This window comes from Oncorhynchus nerka, linkage group LG13, assembly GCF_034236695.1.
Source record: "Oncorhynchus nerka isolate Pitt River linkage group LG13, Oner_Uvic_2.0, whole genome shotgun sequence".
NCBI classification, from domain to species: Eukaryota; Metazoa; Chordata; class Actinopteri; order Salmoniformes; family Salmonidae; genus Oncorhynchus; species Oncorhynchus nerka.
In genome coordinates this window covers 54,818,823-54,844,165 of record NC_088408.1, presented here as the reverse complement: position 1 = coordinate 54,844,165, position 25,343 = coordinate 54,818,823, and the positions used below count along the sequence as shown (strand labels likewise).

At 45.4% G+C, this 25,343-nt stretch overlaps 1 protein-coding gene across 1 annotated transcript in view; it reads right to left on the bottom strand.

The window, feature by feature from the left end:
- The window catches only part of grid2 (glutamate receptor, ionotropic, delta 2), a 355,133-nt gene that overhangs the window by 5,742 nt on the left and 324,048 nt on the right, over positions 1-25,343 (bottom strand). Inside the window, exon 14 of the mRNA XM_065026484.1 lies at positions 7,116-7,356. Within this exon, the coding sequence (XP_064882556.1) occupies positions 7,116-7,356 (241 nt within the window). The remainder of the gene's footprint in view (positions 1-7,115; positions 7,357-25,343) is intronic.

Here is a 25,343-nt window from a genome sequence, read left to right as displayed (position 1 = left end):
GAGGAAAGGCATCATAGCTCACATGTTGGCAGGCGGTGCCAGTGACTAGAAATGTCATCTATGCAATAGTTTTGTTGTTGTCAGCAGAAAAGCAACAAATATGACAATCTGGGTTGTAATTCCACAACCGAATGGTTTGAGTTAGCTCTAACAAGAATCTCACAGCATCCGCTCCTATTTAAAGCTCCTGTCATAGGTATAACCTGGAGGTGGGAGGAGAGGCAGCGAAAGAGGTCATTCTTATTTTAGGGACGAGTTGGGAGGGATCGTCGTTGGGTTCAACCCTGTGCTGGACGATCAAGGCACACGGGATGTCACAGCATGCGGGTGACTGGGGATAATGTGGGGAGGGGGCAGTCCTGAGAGTGGAGAGGGGGATGTCGTGATGGGTGTCATGTTGGTGGTGGCACGGTTCAGCTTGCCTGGCGGAAGTGCCATCAGCCTGTGTCTGTGTATGTGTGTTTGTGGGTGTTTGTGCAAGGACAGAGAGACAGTGGCAGACAGACGTACACACGGACAGAGAAAGGATGAGAGCAGGCAAATGGGAGGATGAAGGAGGGATTTTGTCGGAGGAGAGGCGGGGGTGAGTAGAAAAGACAGCACAGTCAGCCCATACAAACACACACACAAACGCTCTGTGTTTTTTTTTTTTTACGTCCGAGGAGGAGCCTTCGAAGATATACCTGGAAGGGTGAAAAATGGCATTTTGTATTGCTCTCCCTCGCCCGCTTTACCCTCAACACAGTGTACTTATCTACAAAACAAAACCAAAAGGGAATGAGAGCTTCAGCCAGCAGGGACAGTAAATCAGACATGATCAAACATTTTGTGCTCAACATTGTGAACAAAGTGGCCGTTCATTGTGTGTAGTGTCCAATACTCCTTAGCCACCCTCTCTTCCTATATCATTACACACGGTATATAGCAAGACAGATCCACCACCCAAACGACTCCAAGTAACATCAACATCTGTGGTACATGTATATAGCCACAGAAGCACAGTCATACCATATAGCAGCAAAGGAGATACATTGGTGAACAGAGGATAAGGATTTATGGTAGTATTGCCTTTGTGCTATTGTATAACTGCCCGGTACTGTGCCATGTATTTTACGTTTTGTGTGGACCCCAGGAAGAGTACCTGCTGAATGAGTAACAGCTAATAGGGATCCCAATAAACTTAACTAAACTGGTTAAAAGACACAGTGGGCCTATATGTGTGTGTAGCCTATATTACTGTTGTGCCTATGAACAAGGGACCTATCCCAACACTAACATGAACTAATGTATGTGCTAGATATGTCAAAATGCATCTGGCAATCTGTTTGTGTTGGAAATGAATCCTGCAACATTGAAGGATTGAAATGCTTTCATTTAAGAGACCCCCAACACCACAATCCTATATCTGCTTGGAGGGTAGAGTTTAGCAAAGCCTCATTGGAGTTTGTGACCAGTAGGAGGACTAACTCTACTGAACTCTATTCATCACATGGATGCCTCATCACCGTGTTAATCATTACACAACACATCCCACAACACAACAAAACACAACACAGAGACGCAACACAGAAACACTAACAGTGATCACATAGAAGCAGAGGCCTGAACAGGGACAGGCCTCTAAAACATTGGGATGAACAGAATGCAGCATTCATGTACCAGGAGGAAAACAGAGATACAAACGCAGCTCGTCCCCAGGCAGCTAACGTGGCTTTGGGTTGGAGCTCAGTGGGAGCTGTGTGTTTGTGGACCGTGAGTGTGTGTGTCTGTGTGTTTGTTCCCAGAGAGCAATAATACATTATTATGATTATTTCTATTGTTGAATCTTTAGGTGACACATTTTTTCTGATCGCAACTGATGAAGGAAAAGGAGAATGGAAGTACTGGAAATCATCGAGGCGTTATGCAAAACGGACAACAAATGGGACAGCTTACAGGGAGAGACAGCCTACAGGGAGGAGGTGAGGGCTCTGGGAGTGTGGTGCCTGGAAAACAACCTCTCACTCAACGTCAACATAACAAAGGAGATGGTCGTGGACTTCAGGAGACAGCGGAGGGTGCACCCCCCTAGCTACATCGACAGGACCGCAGCGGAGTAGGTGGAAAGCTTCAAGTTCCTTGGCATATACAATCGTGGCTAAAAGTTTTGAGAATGACACAAATATTAATTTTCACAAAGTCTGCTTGCTCTGTTTGTATGATGGAAATTTGCATATACTCCAGAATGTTATGAAGAGTGATCAGATGAATTGCAATTAATTGCTAAGTCCCTCTTTGCCATGCAAATGAACTCAATCCCCCCAAAACATTTCCACTGCATTACAGCCCTGCCACAAAAGGACCAGCTGACATCATGTCAGTGATTCTCTCATTAACACAGGTGTGAGTGTTGACGAGGACAAGGCTGGAAATCACTCTGTCATGCTGATTGAGTTTGAATAACAGACTCTAAGCTTCAAACGGAGGGTGGTGCTTGGAATCATTGTTCTTCCTCTGTCATCCATGGTTACCTGCAAGGAAACACGTGCTGTCATCATTTCTTTGCACAAAAAGGGCTTCACAGGCAAGGATATTGCTGCCAGTAAGATTGCACCTAAATCCACCATTTATCGGATTATCAAGAACTTCAAGGAGAGCGGTTCAATTGTTGTGAAGAAGGCTTCAGGGCGCCCAAGAAAGTCCAGCAAGCGCCAGAAAAGTATCCTAAAGTTGATTCAGCTGCGGGATCAGGGCACCACCAGTACAGAGCTTGCTCAGGAATGGCAGCAGGCAGGAGTGATTGCATCTGCATGCACAGTGAGGCGAAGACTTTTGGAGGATGGCCTGGTGTCAAGAAGGGCAGGAAAGAAGGCACTTCTCCAGAAAAAACATCAGGGACAGACTGATATTCTGCAAAAGGTACAGGGATTGGACTGCTGAGGACTTGGGTAAAGTCATTTTCTCTGATGATTCCCCTTTCCAATTGTTTGGGGCATCCAGAAAAAATCTTGTCCGGAGAGGACAAGGCGAGCGCTACCATCAGTCCTATGTCATGCCAACAGTAAAGCATCCTGAGACCATTCATGTGTGGGGTTGCTTCTCAGCCAAGGGAGTGGGCTCACTCACAATTTTTCCTAAGAACACAGCCATGAATAAAGAATGGTACCAACACATCCTCCAAGAGCAACTTCTCCCAACTATCCAGGAAAAGTTTGGTGACGAACAATGCCTTTTCCAGCATGATGGAGCACCTTGCCATAAGGCAGAAGTGATAACTAAGTGGCTCGGGGAACAAAACATTTATATTTTGGGTCCATGGCCAGGAAACTCCCCAGACCTTAATCCCATTGAGAACTTGTGGTCAATCCTCAAGAGGCGGGTGTACAAACAAAAACCCACAAATTATGACAAAATCCAAGCATTGATTATGCAAGAATGGGCTGCCATCAGTCAGGATGTGGCCCAGAAGTTAATTGACAGCATGCCAGGGCGGATTGCAGAGTCCTTGAAAGAGAAGGCACAACATTGCACATATTGACTCTTTGCATCAACTTCATGTAATTGTCAGTAAAAGCCTTTGATACTTCAGTATTCCATAATAACATATGACAAAAATATCTAAAGACACTGAGGCAGCAGACTTTGTGAAAATTAATATTTGTGTCATTCTCAAAACTGTTGGTCACGACTGTACATCACTAAGAAACTGAAATGGACCACCCACACAGACAGTATGGTGAAAAAGGCACAACAGAGCCTCTTCAACCTCAGGAGGCTAAAGAATTTGGCTTGTCACCTAAAACACTCACAACATTTTTACAGGTGCACAATTGAAAGCATCCTGTCGGGCTGTATCACCGCCTGGTATGGCAACTGCACCGCCCGCAACCGCAAGGCTCACCAGAGGGTGGTGTGGTCTGCCGAATGCATTACTGGGGGCAAACTACCCGCCGTCCAGGACACCTACAGCACCGGTTGTCACAGGAAGGCCAAAAAGATCATCAAGGACATCAACCACCCGAGCCACTGCCTGTTCATCCCGCTGTCATCCAGAAGGTGAGGTCAGTACAGGTGCAAAGTACAGGTTTCATTCAAAGAGGAACACTAGCTTAATTGCGACAAGCCTAATGCGATTGATATCATACTACTGATAGCAGCTGTGACATTACTCAGTGTTCGTTGGTCTGTGTATGCTTGTATGCACATTGTAAGCTTGTTGTATGTCTGTCTGTGTGTGAGCGAGCTAGGGAGCAGTCCTTACAGTACATAGTGCACTACTTTTGACCATATGGTTTCAAGCCATATGGTCGAAAGTAGTGCACTATAAAGGAAATAGGGTTCCATTTGGGACGAAGCCTATATTGAGGACCGGACGGAAGGGATATTCCTAATGAGAAAGGGCAGTAGTGCAGTATATTGAGGAAGCTGATGGCTCCTAGTGATATCCTCTTGACTGCAGACACACTGGGTCACTCTGACACACTGCACCGGGCCCAGCAGGATGTGACCTCACCACCACCACCCTGCTGACCATAACCACGGTCCATAAGCACAGTCCCCAGCGTCACTGTGGGCCATGGGCAGGGTGAAGTGTAGGGCTCAACTAAACAACATGGCTAAGACACCACTACTTTCACCATGGCAGCTTTAGGCTACCACTACAACTCTTGGATTCCGTAAATGGTATGAAGTTCAAAGTTTATAATGCAGCACTCTATATCCAGTTTTATGTGAATTAGCCAAATCAGTTCAATATTCAAAGAGGATGAGGGCTCGCAACAGATCACTACTACCCAGCTTTTTACAAAACTCACTCTTTAAAATCAATACCATGCAAATCTGATTTTTTTGAACAATGCAACCAATATCCATGCAGTACCTAACCAAAGTAAAGGGCAATTTTGATAGGACTATTTGAGTGCTAAATTAAGTGATGTGATAATCACATTGATTTCTCAATGCTCTCCATTACAAAGACCTTGAACCCCAGGCACCGACACACTGGTCAGTCAGGGTCCCTGTATTGAAGGTTAATAAAGATGGCAGGGGGCTACTGGGCTTCTTTGTATATGACCACTTGCCAGACAGGCTCACTAGTTAACCTGACACATGAAAGCTGTTGTGAGTGCAGGGGGTCATGGGTAGGGGGTAGAGGGGGATAGAAAGCTGGGGTGGGGTGCTATGATGGGGAACAGACTTGAGACGACACAGGCCTCGCTGCCTTGATCAAAAGCTTTCATTATTGTCGAGCTGAAGAGATGAAACAGGCATTCTGTTGAGCACCCGGCTTCCTGTGGCGTGGCTATGATGTCGTGACCCAGTCAACAACACACAGACACCAGCTGAGAGGACAGAATAGGAGGGGATAGGAGAGGTGGGAAGGGAAGGAGAGGAGAGCATGGCAGAGGGGTTATTGATGAGGGTGTGTGCATGGTTGGTTGTGGCTTGATAGGTGGGTTGAGAGGGATCTCGGCAACATAGGAAATTAAATGTGAACTAAAAAAATGTATAATGTTAATGGAGTAAACTATTATTTTAGTGGTAAACTGACCCTCATTCTAAGATTTACGTTGCTTTATTACAAACTGCATTTTCAAAAAAAATCTCCTAAATTAGTGCCACTCCATGGCTTGATTTAATTTGTGATTCTAATTTATACATGACTAATGAACACTAAATTGGGCATGACAATATTTATTTTCCATAATTGCATTACTCTCTGCTCGTTAGTACATTTGCATTTCACATCAGCTTTGCTGAGTAGGATTTCACAGTCCTCGAGACTCAGGGACAATAATTTCCAGAACCACTGTGCTTGGGTCTGGAAGTGATGAAAACGCCTTGGCTGTGCCTACCTGCTCATTAGGTGGACAAGTGGAAGAAGAGATATGACAGAAAGAAAGATAGGAAAGATAAATTAATGTGCTATGCATGGCTGTACCTTGTGTTAGCAATCAAATGTACAGGGGATATCAAAATTCAATACAGCCCTTTAACATGGGATACGTTTCTGTTTCAAGCTGGTGCGCCTTCTTCTCTATGGTGTTGTTAACACAAGAGTCTGCATTTATGTCTCTGGCCTGAAATGGACTGGACAGAGACACAAATGCCAGATGGACTGGTCCATCTTTAGCCTAGTGGGCCTTTCTAAATTGGGGTTTTGGCAGAATGGTCCTTATTTGAGGGCCATGAGGAAGAACAAAGAACCAGTTTGTTAGAAATGCCTGCACTGATTTCTGGTCCCTGTCTGTCCCTGCCTCTGTCTGGGTTAGAGCATGCTGGAGCAATCCCATAGGCTGTCTTTATGCGGCCATAAATATGTGGCATAAAAATACCTTATCTTTGAGGAATCAGACTTTCAAGGAAATATTTAGATTCCACATTCCAAATGCAGTTTAAAGAGAACTGTTTGTCTTTTGAGTGAGTAACTGTTGCTGCAATTGATGATGCTCATGGTGGCTTAAGCCCTGAAACCATGACCTAGTCAGTGTAGCTTGTGTGAGCTTCCGGACCCTTTCGTTTGATGAATTTTACAAATACACTTGAAACTGGTGACATTTTACCCAAACCCCCTCATATACTACAGCATGTGTGCGTCCCAAATGGCACCCTATTCCCTATATAGTGTACTACTTTTAACCAGTCATATGGACCCTGGTTGTCCTTGTCAAAAGTAGTGCACTATATAGAGAACAGGGTGCCATTTGGGACGCATACTATGTCATGTGCAGTCACAGTAACAGATGTCAGTTAAATTGAACCTCTTCTAAAAGAGGTTTGTTCCCACGCCTTATGTAGTCCCAGTGTCATAGATGGAAAACCCTGGAGTGTGCCGGAGTTTCACTGTGTTCATCTTATCAAACGCCAAATGTTTGTTTATTGTCCGTCCTAACCAGCTAGCCAGGGGCAGCTTTGATACCACAGCAAGGGACAGACCACTTGACTAACAGGTTAACGACAGCTCTCCTCACTACGTACAAACATCTGTTACATTATGACACTGACAACATGTACAGTAGACATGACAACCATGACATGTATCCGGAAAACAGAATGTTCAAGTCAAGTGTTACCGAGACCCCGAGACCCCCAGACACAGACCCCCACAACCACCCTGGCCTCCCCCAGCTCCTCACCTCTTTGGAGGGGACTCGTGAGCCCTTCCTCCTAGTCCACCAGGTCTCCACCATGGCGATGAGACAGGAGAGCACCACACCCGCTGCCAGCACGCAGAACACGCCGGCGAAGCTGTGGATGTCCAGGGCGCTGCCGCGGTGTTTGGTGTGCACCGCAGAGTACAGGTCACACGGGCTGTCCCGGGGCCACCACTTCAGCTTCAGGATGTCCATGTCCCCGTTCTGCTGCAGCTCCAGGATCCTGACACACACACACAGATAGATGCACATACACGCGCACATGCACGCACGGACAGACAGACGGACGGATGCGCGCACACAGATATACACACAAACAAACAAATTGAGTACAGATGTGTTATTGTCTGCAGGTGTATACAGGAATAGGGCAAAATCTATATTTCATTCAGATTGGACTGCATCACATTTTCTTCAGGATATAGTTTATAATCTACTTGCCCTGAAGTGTAAGTAGCTTAGACTCCGTGCCATATTTATTAGGTACACCCATCTAGTACTAGGTCGGACCCCCCTTCGGGACACAAGGTGTGACATTCAAACGCTGCTCAATTGGTATCAAGGGAACTAACGTGTGCCAGGAAAACATTTCCCACAGCATTACACCACTACCACCACCAGCCAGTACAGTTGACACCAAGCAGGATGGGGCCATGGACTCATGCTGCTTATGCCAAATCCTGACTCTACCATCAGCATGACGCAACAGGAACCGGGATTCATCCGACCAGGCAACGTTTTTCCACTCCTCAATTGTCCAGTGTTGGTGATCGCGTGCCCACTGGAGCAGCTTCTTCTTGTTTTTAGCTGGTAGGAGTTGAACCCAGTGCGGTCGTCTGCTGCAAAAGCCCATCCATGACAAGGACTGACGAGTTGTGCTTTTCCAAGATGCCATTCTGCACACCACTGTTGTACTGCGCCGTTAGGTAGCCTAGTGGTTAGAGCGTTGGGTCAGTAACTGAATGATTGCTGGATCAAATTCCTGAGCTGACAAAGTCAAAATCTGTTCTGAACAAGGCAGTTAACCCACTGTTCCCCGGTAGGCTGAATTAGTTCTTAACTGAATTGCCTAGTTAAATAAAAAAATATGTATTTGCCTGTTTGTGGCCCACCTGTTTGCTTGCACAATTCTTCACATTCTCCTTTGACCATTCTCATCAACGAGCTGTTTTTGCCCACAGGACTGCCGCTGACTGGATGTTTCTTGTTAATTGCACCAATCTCTGTAAACCTTAGACACTGTCGTGCGTTTAAAGCCCAGGAGGGAAGACATTTCTGAGATACGCCTGGCACCGACGATCATAACACGCTCAAATTTGCTTAGGTAACTCGTTTTGCAACATTCTATCATTAAATATTCCATCTCTCCCTTTCCCAGTCTGTTTTCCCCACTTGCTTCAAGATGTCCACCATTGTTCCTGTACCCAAGAAAGCAAAGGTACCTGAACTAAATGACTATTTCCCCGTAGCACTCACTTCTGTCATCATTAAGTACTTTAAGGGACTAGTTAAGGATCATCTAACCTCCACCTTAGCAGACACCCTAGACCCACTACAATTTGCCTACAGCAGATCCACTGATGGTGCCATCGCCCTGCACACTGTCGTATTCCATCTGGACAAGAGGAATACCTATGTAAGAATGATGTTCATTGACTACAGCTCAGCTTTCAACACCACAATGCCCTCCAAGCTCATCACTAAGCTTGGGGCCCTGGGTCTGAACCCGGCCCTGTGCAACTAGGTCCTGGACTTCCTGACGGGCCACCCTCAGGTGGTGAAGTTTGGCAACCACACCTCCGCTACGCTGATCCTCAACACAGGAGCCCCACATGGTTGCATGCTCAGCCCCCTCCTGTGCTCCCTGTTCACCCATGTCTGCTAGGCCATGCACGTCTCCAACTCAATCATCAAGTTTGCAAACGACACAACAGTGGTGGGCCTCTGGCCTCAACAACAAAACAGCCTACAGGGTGGTGAGGGCCCTGGCAGAGTGGTGCCAGGAATACAACAACCTTGTTTTCGTCTAGACAGAGGCATATAAACTGAGAGTCACAAAACATTGACTGACATAGACTGACCAGGTGAAAGCTATGATCCCTTACTCATGTCACTTAAATCCACTTCAATCAGTGGAGATGAAGGCAAGGAGACAGGGTTAAAGAAGGATTTTCAAACCTTCAGACAATTGAGACATGGACTGTGTGTGCCATTCAGAGGGTGAATGGGCAAGACCAAATATTTAAGTAACTTTGAACGGGGTATGGAAGTAGGTGCCAGGGGCACCAGTTTGAGTGTGTCAAGATCTGCAACACTGCTGGGTTTTTCACACTCAACAGTTTCCCGTGTGTATCAAGAATGGTTCACCACCCAAAGGACACCCAGCCAATTTGACACAACTGTGGGAAGAATTGGAGTCAACATGGGCCAGCATCCCTGTGGAACACTTTCGACACCTTGTAGAGTCCATGCCATATCTATGACTCTGGCTAGACTAAAATAAGGTTTTTGTATTCAAAGGCAAGCACTGAGTATGACTCATGTCATTCACATTGTATGATGATCTGAGGGTTGAATCTCAATTGTATTTCCTGGATTCCTCGCATCCTCTCTCCTCACCTCATTCTCAAAACACAATGGAGGTCAGAGAAGGAACCTTGACTCTTCTCCTCCAATGCGAGGGAGGACACTAGGAATCAATAAAACACATGAGATTCACCCTGATTCTCTGCAGTTGTTTGAATGGTCTTCAAACACTAGAGGGCAATATTGGACAAATAATGATGCCACAGACTGACAGCTGTATTAATCTGTCAAAATAATTCTAAGAAATATGAATATGTTTTGTAGCAGAGTGTTATTACTTTTCTCTAATGACGTTATGCTGTCCAGCTAAGCAAATGAACAATGACATCCAATGAAAACCCTTAAAGGTTGATTGGAGCCTTCTGTTAATTTACAGAACTATATTTCAGAGGTCTGGCTTGCGGTATCGCAGGAAACAAAATTAACAGCACACACACACACACACACACACGGACAAAGACACACGAGTGACATGAATGACAACACTTATCTTTGACGGTGCCTCTACAAAGTATAACAAATAAAAATGTTGCCAAAGTATCTCAAATGCAAATGTAGTATAACGGTAGTTTACACAATTAGAAAATAAATAATAGCAGAGGAGCATATCTTATTTCAATAACATATAATTCTATATTATAGACATTATTTTAACCTCTTCAACCTCTGCTACATAGGCACATAGAACTGTAAGGTCTGATTTGGGATTACTGTTGGGAGACTAAGGGATCTTATTTAGATAAGGCCCACATAACAGATGACTCAGATGTTGGCTCAGATGGAATGAAAAAGAGGAATACATGCTAGTGAAACGTCCAATCAGAAACAGAGACTTGATAAGCTGTAGACCATACTATCTACCTAGAGAGTTTTCATCTGTATTTTTCGTAGCTGTCTTACATACCACCACAGACCAATGCTGGCACTAAGACCACACTCAATGAGCTATATACCGCCATAAGAAAACAGAAAAACGCTCATCCAGAGGCAGCGCTCCTAGTGGCCAATGACTTTAATGTAGGGAAACTTAAATCTGTTTGACCTCATTTCTATCAGCATGTTAAATGTGTAACCAGAGGGGGAAAAAACTGGGACTCTACCTCGGAAGCTTACAAGAAATCCCGCTATTCCCCATCAAACAGGCAAAGCGTCAATACAGGACTAAGATCTAATCATACTACACCGGCTCCGATGCTCATCGGATGTGGCAGGGCTTGCAAACTATTATTGTACTACAAAGAGAAGCACAGCCGAGAGCTGCCCAGTGACACGAGCCTACTAGACGAGCTAAATGACTTCTATGCTAACTTCGAGGCAAGTAACACAGAAACATGCAAGAGAACACCAGATGTTCCAGACGACTGCGTGATCACGCTCTCCGCAGCCGATGTGAGTAAGACCTTTAAACAGGTCAACATTCACAAGGCCGCAGGGCCAGACGGATTACCAGGACATGTACTCCGAGCATGCGTTGACAAACTGGCAAGTATCTTCACTGACATTTTCAATCTCTCCCTGTCTGAGTCTGTAATACCAACATGTTTCAAGCAGATCACCATAGTCCCTGTGCCCAAGGACACTAAGGTAACCTGCCTAAATGACTTCCGACCCGTAGCACTCACATCTGTAGCCATGAAGTGCTTTGAAAGGCTGGTCATGATTCACATCAACACCATTATCCCAGAAACCCTATACCCACTCCAATTTGCATACCGCCAAAACAGATCCACAGATGATGCAATCTCTATTGCACTCCACACTGTCCTTTCACACCTGGACAAAAGGAACACCTATGTGAAAATACTATTCATTGACTACAACTCAGCGTTCAACACCATAGTGCCCTCAAAGCTCAACACTAAGCTAGGAGCCTGAGACTAAACACCTCCCTCTGCAACTGACGGGCCGCCCCCAGGTGGTAAGGGTAGGTGACAACACATCCACCACGCTGATCCTCAACACAGGGTTCCCTCAGGGGTGTGTGCTCAGTCCTCTCCTGTACTCCCCGTTCACTCATGACTGCACAGCCAGGCACGACTCCAACACCATCATTAAGTTTGCAGATGACACAACAGTGTTCCTGATCACCAACAGCGACAAGACAGCCTACAGGGAGGTTGTCAAAGACCTGGCCATGTGGTGTTAGGACAACAACCTCTCCCTCAATGTGATCAAGACTAAGGAGATGATTGTGGACTACAGGAAAAGCAGGGCCGAGCACTCCCCCATTCTCATCGACGTGGCTGTAGTGGAGCAGGTTGAGAGCTTCAAGTTTCTTGGTGTCCAAATCATCAACAAACTAACATGGTCCAAGCCCACCAAGACAGTCGTGAAGAGGGCACAACAAAACCTATTCCCCCTCAGGAGACTGAAAAGATCTGGTTACATCACTGCCTGGTATGGCAACTGCTTGGCCTCCGACCGCAAGGCACTACAGAGGGTAGTGCGTACGACCCAGTACATCACTGGGGCCAAGCTTCCTGCCATACATGACCTCTATACCAGGCGGTGTCAGAGGAAGGCCCAAAAAATGTCAAAGACTCCAGCCACCCTAGTCATAGACTGTTCTCTCTGCTACCGCATGGCAAGCGATACCAGAGCGCCAAGTCTAGGTCCAAGAGGCTTCTAAACAGCTTCTACCCCCAAGCCGTAAGACTCCTGAACATCTAATCAATTGGCTACCCAGACTACTTGCATTGCCCCCCTCTTTTACGCTGCTGCTACTCTCTGTTATTATCTATGCATAAGTCACTTTAATAACTCTACCCACGTGTATGTATTACCTCAATTATCTCGACTAACCGGTGACCCCCGCACATTGACTCTGTACCGGTACCCCCTGTATATTGCCTCGCTATTGTTATTTTACTGCTGCTCTTTAATCACTTGTTACTTTATTTCTTATGTTTTTAGGTATTTTTCTTAAAACGGCATTGTTTGTTAAGGGCTTGTAAGTAAGCATAAGTAAGCTCTACACCTGTTGTATTCGGCTCATGTGACAAATAACATTTGATTTGATTTTTGATTTGATTTGATATTGGAAGAAATGTCATCTTGATTAATCAAAGTTGGTCCGAGATTTGAGCTTCGACGATTGATACTGTAGTTGTTATGCCGCCGACAAAGACAGGTCCGAAAAGGAAAACAATGGAAAGAGGGATTGCACTCAATCTAATGGAATGGAATGAGGGAGATACCTCGGTTATCAAAATGCAGACAGCAATTCCGTCAAACATATTCAATTCCATCAATCTCAGAAGTCATCCAAGTGCTCAGATTTTCCAGTATGGGTTTTTGCTTGCTTTTCAATATTTCAGAATACTTCATTGTCCTCTATTTCCCTTACAGTGCACAGAAATGTGTGTTTTGCTCTTTAACCCAACCCCCCCCGTCACACGCACGCACACAGACACATACGATAGATGCATTTTAGTAGCTTAAAAGAAAAGAACTGGAAAAAAAGTGATTATACTTTAGAGTAAACAAAATACTTGAGATCGTGGCCAAAGAAGATTGGTCAATGTGGAAAGCTACCCTAAGAGCTTAGTCGTTTATCACTGCTTTCATGCACTAAGTGGAGTAATATGATAACATTTTTCTCTATGTTTTATCTCTGTGGAAATGTTGCTCTTTTATTGCCATGTTTTTCTCCAAAACAGACATATCACATGAAGTTGTTCATTTACATTTTAGTAATTTAGCACACACTCTTACCCAGACCGACTAGGGTTAAGCGCCTTGCTCAAGAGCACATTGACAGATTTTTCACCTAGTCGGCTAGGGGATTCGAACCAGTGACCTTTCGGTTACTGGCCCAACACTCTTAACTGCCACCCTATGTTCACCTCATGTAGTATATAGAGAATAAGACATGTTTCTATTTACATAAAAAAATGATTTATTCTATTGCAACTACTATTAAGACCTGTCTCCAATGCATCTGGTGTACTCACAGCACACTGTGACTTCCAAATAGAATACAGGTTATTTTTCCACTATGTGTTTCCATTAGCTACCATGAGCCACACAGGCAATACAAAAGAGGCGACCCCTCCTCACCCCAATTATACTGTATATGTCACCGCACGGTAAGATGGAGTGATGGAGGGCTTGCGTTCCCCCTGGCCCTGTGCAGTGGTGACAGGAGGTATCGTCCCAACAGATGAGCTCCAACTGGGGCTAGAGAAATGTCACCTCCAAGGTGACTGGATGGCTGATCTGGGCCTGTACACAATAAGAACAGCCTTGTCCCTCTCAACCACCGTGTCATTCTAGTGACTGGATCAGGGGTTCACCAATGTGTCACTTGGGGTTAGTTATAAAATGTGTGCCTGTGTGTGTGCGCAGTAGGTTGGTTGGTATTTTCATCTTTCAGGCTCTGCATGACCTGGGCTGTAGAGAACTCTGAATAGTGACCTAGCTCTAGTCCATAACCGATTGTAAAGGGCTGATCACTCTTACTCATGCTCTCTGGTGACAACACATGCACACACACACGCGCGCACACCCACTTCATGACATCACTTCATGACATCACAGTGTTGCCGAGGAGTTCCGTGTTGTTAGGCCAAGCTCTCATTCCAGGAAAATGATCTAATGTCACACATGTAATGTATGCAGTCTATTGACATGTTTCTATCACTGGAGGTAGGTGGGAAGTTCTGTACAGTCTCACGTCAGAATTAGACGTCCATCCATGTTTCTCAAATGTCAAAAGGTTTGGGATAGGCTTAAAACCAAAATATAAAAAACAACTTTCTATCGCTGGATTCGAACTTGGAATCAGAGGCAGATGCTTACACCCATCCCTGTCCACAACACCCTAGCAAAACCGAAACATACTTGAAGGTAACACTGTTGCCCCTAGTGGCCGTTTCCACGTCATCTCCCGATGTCCTCAGACCTGGATAGACGTCCAATACTGACTTGTATCACGGGTAACCTGGCTGCTGTACCAACCAGCCTCTCTGCCTCCTGGGCTCTGCATGGCGATTAGTGTGGACTACTGGAGCTGTTTCCAAGGCAACCAGCTGCTGCAGAAATGATCATACGTTATTAGATGGTTTTGACAGAGGCAGACAAACTACCATACTTGATAGGACTAAAGAGAAGACAAGAAAAAAAGAAAAGAAAAGAAAAAAGGAAAAGCAGAAATTCCACGGTGATGCAAACAAATGATAACATCTGAGATGCTACATTTCAGTTGAACACAGACAAAGGCACATACAACCCACATTCAAAGACACACACACACACACACGCAAACACACACACACACGCAAACACACACACACGCAAACACACACGCAAACACACACACACACACACACACACACACACACAACGTGATAAATCTGGGGTCCAGAGTCTTTCAACCAGAATTGTGTCTCAGGTTCGTATCCATAGGCAAATTGCTTCTCAAGGAGACAGATCATTAAATTAAGGTACTCTAGGGCCCCAGACATCTTCAATATCAGGAGTGTGAGCTACTCCCCTCAGGTTGACAATAAGAGAGCCAAACAAACTAACATGGTCCAAGCCCACCAAGACAGTCGTGAAAAAAAATAAAAAAAATAAGAGAGCCAAACAATTGTTTATCCCAGAGGCAATAAGGCTTCTAAATGACAAACACGAGTAGGTCCAGCAGGCAGGCCTTTAGTTGATACTGTAGTCCAATGTTTCCCAACTCCAGTCCTCGAGTACCCCCAACAGCACAAATGTTTGTGCTGTTGTGGGTGGACAAACACACCTGATTCCACTCATCGAGGGCTTGATGATTAGTTGGCAAGTGTGCTTGTCCAAGACTACAAAAAGTGTGTACCGTTGGGGTACTCAAGGACTGGAGTTGAGAAACACTGCTGTAGTCGATAGTGTACAAATGTGTATTGTGTTCAGAATAATTAGGATTCCCACATGAACTGCACTTTGTCTACCCTCACTGGTTGTATTTATTGTTTGTAATAATTGTTTATTGTCTTTTGTCTACGCTTGATATGCATGTGTTTAATGTATGCACAGAGCCGCACACAAAATGTCCCCATGTGGATAATAAATTCATTATCTTATCGTATTCTGCTCTTATCTTATCTCTAGTTATAACCTATGCAAGAGGGTGCATCCAAACTTTAGAAGAAACAATTCAATCTGACAAAGAAATAGCAAAAACAGGGAACGTTCCAGTATGTTCCACCTGGGGGAATTTCTGACAACATGGTTACACAATGTCAAAAAAAGCACAGGAGAGAAACTGTTCTAAAATGAGCTCCTTGCAGAAAGTGAACTCTGAGTAGCAACTCCTTAGGACGAGGGAGGCGTGTCGGCCATGCTACTAATCCCACACAGCCAGCCAAACCGTGTTCTCACTGTCTGACTGCTACCTCCAAAGAGCTTGTCTTCACAATGCCACTCATGCCCATTCCAGATTCACAGTCACAAATCATCATAATTAGTGGTACAATTAGGCCACTGCAACAATCGAATCACACAAAGCAGTATGAGAGGGGGGAAAAGAGTCCAGAGAGCTTCAGGTTTTATTAGCCGTATGTACGGGATAAGCATGGTATACGGTGTACCTAGTCCAATGAAATGCGTACTTGCAGGTTCCTTCTCAACACTTACATTTGTACCTTTATTTAACTAGTCAAGTCAGTTAAGAAAAAAATCTTATTTACAATGACGGCCTAGGAACAGTGGGTTGACTGCCTTGTTCAGAAGCAGAACAACAGATTCTTACCTTGTCAGCTTGGGGTTTTGTTCAAGCAACCTTTTGGTTGGTGGCCCAACACACTAACCACTAGGCTACCTGCCCCCCAAACGCAAGAACAATAAGAAATAGTACAAAATAAGAATACAAACAGAAAGCAAATGGCTAACTACCTAACTGCATAGCATGTTTGGTGATGAATACATATCTCCACTCCATTTGCAATATATTTGTATCTAGCTGATCAAATCTCAGTCAGCTACAAGAATATGATTTCTAGAACTTTGAACAAATCCCTATATAACATTCAAGCAATCTTAGGTCACAAACTGTACTTGCAAATGTATTTTCACAGTGTAGCGACCCATTTATGGGGATGAAGCAAACAACTGAGGGAATCTCTGATAAGATAGCAGAAATGTCAACTACTCATTCATTAAATCCCACTTATGGGTTTTAATGAGAGTTTCAGGGGACGTGAGTTTGTCTAATGTTGATGGACGGGACTGTAAGTGACAGTTCTGTCGTTGTTCCAGATGACGAGAGGTTGACAATGTCAGGTGTCGATCTCATTCTCACCGCTGCCACAGTGGAGCCTCCACAAAATCAAGTAATTTCCACAAACTGGAAATCGACCCCGAAAGACGCACACATGCACAGAGCGCCATGGACCCTCAAGATCTAAGAAGAACACTGTCACTCACTGTGCCATTGGTGGCTAAATGCCATTACTAGGGTCAATATCCTCACCACTTTGGGAGGGCTCCACCGACACTGATTCCAAGAAATACGATACAATTCAAGTAATAGTTTCCTGGCAAAGCATTCCCATCTCTTTTAGGCAATTTAACCTCTACGGGATCGGTGTCCCTCCACCGGAGGGATCGTTGTCCCTCCACTCCACTGCACTGTCCAATTTACAGTAGCTATTACAGTGAAAAAAACATCATGAACCCGGAAGAGCACTTCCGGGTTGGAGCGAGCGGTCGCATCTGCACTCGGTCCGCAGGTAGTATTACATTTCATTACATTTCATTATAGTACAACGGTTTGATTTGTCTAATCTTAGCAATTTCTTCTTAGCTAGCTACACAGCCGTCTTTGTATCATAGATAATTGCGTAATTATCGTATTTCGTCGTCCTAACGCAGTCTACACTGCCCTGCAGCTAGCCAGCTAGCTAACGTCCACCGTTAGCTAGTCCACCGTCTACCGATTAGCAGCACAACTATTACACTCAACTGAACGACTTGATTAGTGTAGTGTTAGCTAGCTACATAGTTGTCTTTGCTGTCTTCGTACCCAAGATAATTGTGTAGTTTAGAGTGTGTAGTTTTATGTCGTCCTTAACATAGGAGACTCTGCTAGCTAGCCAACAGCTAGCCAATGTCTACCGAACAGAACTTCTGCACTCAACAATCCGGTCGCATTTCGCCGCTCCACAGGTAGTATCACATTTTTCATTTCATTTCATTACAGTACAACGGCTTGATTTGTTTGATCGTAGCTAGCTACATAGCTAGCTACATAGCCGTCTTTGTATCAAAGATAATTGTGTAGTCTAGAGCGATTTCCTAGGTTAGCCAGCCAGCTATTGTCGTTCTTTTAACGCAACGTAACGTAATCAACACTGCTAGCTAGCCAGCTAGCCCCGAATAGCAGCACAGTAGAAACTATTACACTCAACGGAACGACTTGATTAGTGTAGTGTCAACAACCCAGCCAATGCCAACTAGCCTACTTAGTCAACAACGCAGCCTCTGCCAGCTAGCCTACTTCAGCAGTACTGTATCATTTTAATCATTTTAGTCAATAAGATTCTTGCTACGTAAGCTTAACTCTCTGAACACTCGTGACGTGTAGTCCACTTGTCATTCCAATCTCCTTTGCATTAGCGTAGCCTCTTGTGTAGCCTGTCAACTATGTGTCTGTCTATCCCTGTTCTCTCCTCTCTGCACAGACCATACAAACGCTCCACACCGCGTGGCCGCGGCCACCCTAATCTGGTGGTCCCAGCGCGCACGACCCACGTGGAGTTCCAGGTCTCCGGTAGCCTCTGGAACTGCCGATCTGCGGCCAACAAGGCAGAGTTCATCTCCGCCTATGTCTCCCTCCAGTCCCTCGACTTCTTGGCACTGACGGAAACATGGATCACCACAGACAACACTGCTACTCCTACTGCTCTCTCTTCGTCTGCCCACGTGTTCTCGCACACCCCGAGAGCTTCTGGTCAGCGGGGTGGTGGCACCGGGATCCTCATCTCTCCCAAGTGGTCATTCTCTCTTTCTCCCCTTACCCATCTGTCTATCGCCTCCTTTGAATTCCATGCTGTCACAGTTACCAGCCCTTTCAAGCTTAACATCCTTATCATTTATCGCCCTCCAGGTTCCCTCGGAGAGTTCATCAATGAGCTTGATGCCTTGATAAGCTCCTTTCCTGAGGACGGCTCACCTCTCACAGTTCTGGGCGACTTTAACCTCCCCACGCCTACCTTTGACTCATTCCTCTCTGCCTCCTTCTTTCCACTCCTCTCCTCTTTTGACCTCACCCTCTCACCTTCCCCCCCTACTCACAAGGCAGGAAATACGCTCGACCTCATCTTTACTAGATGCTGTTCTTCCACTAACCTCGTTGCAACTCCCTCCAAGTCTCCGACCACTACCTTGTATCCTTTTCCCTCTCGCTCTCATCCAACACTTCCCACACTGCCCCTACTCGGATGGTATCGCGCCGTCCCAACCTTCGCTCTCTCTCCCCGCTACTCTCTCCTCTTCCATCCTATCATCTCTTCCCTCTGCTCAAACCTTCTCCAACCTATCTCCTGATTCTGCCTCCTCAACCCTCCTCTCCTCCCTTTCTGCATCCTTTGACTCTCTATGTCCCCTATCCTCCAGGCCGGCTCGGTCCTCCCCTCCCGCTCCGTGGCTCGACGACTCATTGCGAGCTCACAGAACAGGGCTCCGGGCAGCCGAGCGGAAATGGAGGAAAACTCGCCTCCCTGCGGACCTGACATCCTTTCACTCCCTCCTCTCTACATTTTCCTCTTCTCTCTCTGCTGCTAAAGCCACTTTCTACCACTCTAAATTCCAAGCATCTGCCTCTAACCCTAGGAAGCTCTTTGCAACCTTCTCCTCCCTCCTGAATCCTCCTCCCCCTCCCCCTCCTCCCTCTCTGCAGATGACTTCGTCAACCATTTTGAAAAGAAGGTCGACGACATCCGATCCTCGTTTGCTAAGTCAAACGACACCGCTGGTTCTGCTCACACTGCCCTACCCTGTGCTCTGACCTCTTTCTCCCCTCTCTCTCCAGATGAAATCTCGCGTCTTGTGACGGCCGGCCGCCCAACAACCTGCCCGCTTGACCCTCTCCCCTCCTCTCTTCTCCAGACCATTTCCGGAGACCTTCTCCCTTACCTCACCTCGCTCATCAACTCATCCCTGACCGCTGGCTACGTCCCTTCCGTCTTCAAGAGAGCGAGACCCCTTCTGTTGCCCTCCGACAACCTACAGACCAGTTCTGAAAAAGAATGACCTTCTTGACAAATCAGTCAGGTTTCAAGACTCCAACTCCGTATGTCAACAACTCTCTCTCCTCTGCTCTCATCCTTCTAGACCAGTATCCCTTCATCTCCGGCGCGGCCCAGGCCCTCTCCTATTCTCTCCACACCACGTGCTCTCACCACTACACCAAGTCACTTGGCTCTGTCATAACCTCACATGGTCTCTCCTATCATTGCTATGCAGACGACACACAATTAATCTTCTCCTTTCCCCCTTCTGATGACCAGGTGGCGAATCGCATCTCTGCATGTCTGGCAGACATATCCGTGTGGATGACGGATCACCACCTCAAGCTGAACCTCGGCAAGACGGAGCTGCTCTTCCTCCCGGGGAAGGACTGCCCGTTCCATGATCTCGCCATCACGGTTGACAACTCCATTGTGTCCTCCTCCCAGAGCGCTAAGAACCTTGGCGTGATCCTGGACAACACCCTGTCGTTCTCAACTAACATCAAGGCGGTGGCCCGTTCCTGTAGGTTCATGCTCTACAACATCCGCAGAGTACGACCCTGCCTCACACAGGAAGCGGCGCAGGTCCTAATCCAGGCACTTGTCATCTCCCGTCTGGATTACTGCAACTCGCTGTTGGCTGGGCTCCCTGCCTGTGCCATTAAACCCCTACAACTCATCCAGAACGCCGCAGCCCGTCTGGTGTTCAACCTTCCCAAGTTCTCTCACGTCACCCCGCTCCTCCGCTCCCTCCACTGGCTTCCAGTTGAAGCTCGCATCCGCTACAAGACCATGGTGCTTGCCTACGGAGCTGTGAGGGGAACGGCACCTCAGTACCTCCAGGCTCTGATCAGGCCCTACACCCAAACAAGGGCACTGCGTTCATCCACCTCTGGCCTGCTCGCCTCCCTACCACTGAGGAAGTACAGTTCCCGCTCAGCCCAGTCAAAACTGTTCGCTGCTCTGGCCCCCCAATGGTGGAACAAACTCCCTCACGACGCCAGGACAGCGGAGTCAATCACCACCTTCCGGAGACACCTGAAACCCCACCTCTTTAAGGAATACCTAGGATAGGATAAAGTAATCCCTCTCACCCCCCCCCCTGAAAATATTTAGATGCACTACTGTTCCACTGGAGGTCATAAGGTGAATGCACCAATTTGTAAGTCGCTCTGGATAAGAGCGTCTGCTAAATGACTTAAATGTAATGTAAATGTTTGAGGAGAGTGCACAACAACAACAAAAACTTTTATCACGGCAACTGGTTTGATACATTCACCTCTGAAGGTAAATATTGTACTTACATTCAGTAATCTTGCTCTGATTTGTCATCCCGAGGGTCCCAGAGATAAAATGTAGCATAGTTCTGTTTGATAAAATCTATTTTTATATTCAAATATAGGAACAGGGCTCTAAAGGTTGAACCCCTGCTGTTTCTCTTGCATTTCAAAGATGATGGAACAAAATAATCAATTGAAAAAAAGCATGTTTTTTTGTTTGTATTATCTTTTACCAGATCTAATGTGTTATATTCTATTAATTTCACATTTCCACAAACTTCAAAGTATTTCCTTTCAAATGGTATCAAGAATATGGATATCCTTGGTTCACGTCCTGAGCTCCAGGCAGTTAGATTTGGGTTTTATGTCATTTTAGGCAAACATTGAAAAAAAGAGGAATGTGGTCGATACCTGTATTGTTCAGACCCTTTTGCTTTTTACACATTTTGTTACGTTAACAGCCTTATTCTAATATGGATTTTAAATTTTTTATCCTCAGCAATCTACACACAATACCCCATAATGACAAAGTGAAAACAGGTTTTTAGACATTTTTGCAAAAACAGAAATACCTTATTTATGTAAGTATTCAGACCCTTTGCTATGAGACTCGAAATTGAGCTCAGGTGCATCCTGTTTCCATTGATCCTCCTTGAGATGTTTCTACAAATTCATTGGAATCCACCTGTGGTAAATTCAATTGATTGGACATGATTTGGAAAGGCACACACTATATAAAAAGGTCCCACAGTTGACAGTGAGCCAAACCATGTTTTTTAAATTTTTTTAACCTTTATTTTACTAGGCAAGTCAGTTAAGAACAAATTCTTATTTTCAATGACGGCCTAGGAACAGTGGGTTAACTGCCTGTTCAGGGGCAGAACGACAGATTTGTACCTTGTCAGCTCGGGGATTCGAACTTGCAACCTTTCGGTTACTAGTCCAACGCTCTAACCACTAGGCTACCCTGCCGCCCTGCCGCGCTCGAAGGAATTGTCTGTAGAACTCCGAGACAGGATTGTGCCAAGGCACAGATCTGGGGAAAGGTACCAAAACATTTCTGTAGCATTGAAAGTTCCCAAGAACACAGTGGCCTCCATCATTCTTAAATGGAAGAAGTTTTGAACCACAAAGACTCTTCCTAGAGCTGGCCGCCCGGCCAAACTGAGCAGTCGGGGAAGAAAGGCCTTGGTCAGGGAGGATACAAAGAACCCAATGGTCACTAACAGAGCTCTAGAGTACCTCTGTGGAGATGGGAGAACCTTCCAGAAGGACAACCATCTCTGCAGCACTCCACAAATCAGGCCTTTATGGTAGAGCGGCCAGCCCGCTTGGAGTTAGCCAAAAGGCACCTAAAGGACTGTCAGACCATGAGAAGCAAGATTCTCTGGTCTGATGAAACCAATATTTAACTCCTGAATGCCAAGCGTCATGTCTGGACGAAACCTGGCACCATCCCTACAGTGAAGTATGGTGGTGGCAGCATCATGCTGTGGGGATGTTTTTCAGCGGCAGGGACTGGGAGACTAGTCAGGATCGAGACAAAGATGAACAGAGTAAAGTACACAGAGATCCTTGATGAAAACCTGCTCCAGAGTGTTTAGGACCTCAGACTGGGGCAAAGATTCACCTTCCAACAGGACAACGACCCTAAGCACACAGCCACGACAATGCAGGAGTGGCTTCGGGACAAGTCTCTGAATGTCCTTGAGTGGCCCAGCCAGAGCCCAGACTTAAAACCGATCGAACATATCGGGAGAGACCTGAAAATAGCTGTACAGCGACGCTCTCCATCCAACCTGACAGAGCTTGAAAGGATCTGCAGAGAAGAATGGGAGAAACTCCCAAAATACAGGTGTGCCAATCTTGTAGTGTAATACCTAAGAAGACTTGATGCTGTAATCATTGCCAAAGGTGCTTCAACAAAGTACTGAGTAAAGGGTGTGAATACTTATGTAAATGTCATATTTCAGTTTTAAAACGTTTATACTTTAGTTTTATTGTTGTGATGTTTTATCATTATGGGGTATTGTGTGTAGAATGATGAGGAAAAACATGATTAATCCATTTTAGAACAAGGCTATAATGTAACAAAAAGTGGAAAAAGTCAAGGGGTCTGAATACTTTCTGAATGCACTGTATATATGATTGTGTGGCTGTGTGTGTATGCTGCTGCTATTTAAGTGCAAGGCTCATAGGGTTCTCACCTGAAATCAGTAGTTTTCATCGAATTCCTGAAAACTGCAGCATTCTGACTCTGTCTACACTATATCTGGATGATCAACTCAGTCTGGGTACCACACATCATTACCAGCACACTATATATACACATCAATGTATGGTGGCACAGTGACTCACACTCTCTCCGGTAAGTGGCAAACACGACTTCTCTCTGGGAACTGTTTCTTCTGGGTTGTTTGATTCTATCAAGGTGAACAACAAGTTGTATTTGTGATGAGTAATGTAATGGCAGTACTCTATCAACGACACCCCCCCCCTCTATAGAAGGACAGCGGAGAGCAAGGTGCTATTAGGGGAAGTGGATAGAACCCTCACTGTCAGAGTAGTGCCCCACACCTACACACACACACACATACACCCTCTCTCTTTCCACAATGTTAAAGCAGATCAATTCTTTTTAATCTTAATACACTGGGAACTGTAAACGGTGAAATATTTTGTGAGTAGACTGGAGACCAAAACAATACCCTGTGCACTTGCACAGGCTCCCACTCTTAATTACACACAAAATCACTGGCTATTTGACTGACTATTGATAGCTTGGCAATGTTTTGTCTCCATTGTCTTTCAGGACATGAAATTCTGATTGACAAGGCCAACAAAACCCTTGGAGATATCCGTGTTTTTTATTCAAACGCAATATCAACCCCAAGCTATTCCATGCCTTCAAATAGCAATAGTTGAGGAATGTTGGCACAGTTTGATAATAAATACTGATGATCAGTATATCCCTAATCAGTAACGTAATTTTAGGATTACCCAAATCTTGTATGACTTACTTTTGGATGACTTTCCACTTAAGAGGCATTAGAAGACATAACGGATCCATCAAACACATTTGGTGTGTCATCAGAGCAGCTCACAGATTACTGCACCTGTACATAGCCCATCTATAATTTAGCCCAAACAACTACCTCTCCCCCTACTGTATTTATTTATTTATTTTGCTCCTTTGCAACCCCATTATTATCTTTACTTTGCACATTCTTCCACTGCAAATCTACCATTCCAGTGTTTATTTTTTTAATGTATTTTTTTTAAAACTTTTTTTATTTTTAACTTGCTATATTGTATTTACTTCGCCACTATGGCTTTTTTGCCTTTACCTCCCTTATCTCACCTCATGTGCTCACATTGAATATAGACATATTTTTCTACTGTATTATTGACTGTATGTTTGTTTTAGCTGGTGATGGATTACAGTTACAGACTACATGTAATCAGTTACTCTCCAACTCTGTGATGATAGTGGGGAACACCATGGAGAGCCACTGCTGGGAGACAAATACAATTTCTCCATCATTTCATTGTTGTGCTTCATTGACTTGTGTAATCCAAAAAGTCAGAAGAAGTCATGTTTCCAAAACAATTTTGTCTCAGTAATTTCTCTTGCATTGTTTGGGAACCATAGGGAACACTTTTAGTAAACTGTTTTATTTTAAAATGAGCTTGGAAAGCGCTCCCCAAGAGCCTGACAAAGTCCTGGAAATAATGACACGGAATTAAATAGGACTGTCAATTAATAACTTGTTTACTTTCACAACCACCATTAGTGGCAATATTCTGCAGTTGTGTGCATCAGTAGACAAAGAGGTGCAAATAGAATAAAAATAATAAATAGAATAAAAAGAAATACTGAATCACGCCCGCCCGCCCGCCCGCCCGCCCGCACGCACGCACGCACGCACGCACGCACGCACGCACGCACACACACACACACACACACACACACACAAAACAGGAGCACCAGACGCCCACACACACGCACGCACGCACACACACACACACACACACGCACAAACAGGAGCACCAGACGCCCACACGCACGCACGCACACACGCGCACACACACACGCACAAACAGGAGCACCAGACGCCCGCCCGCCCGCCACC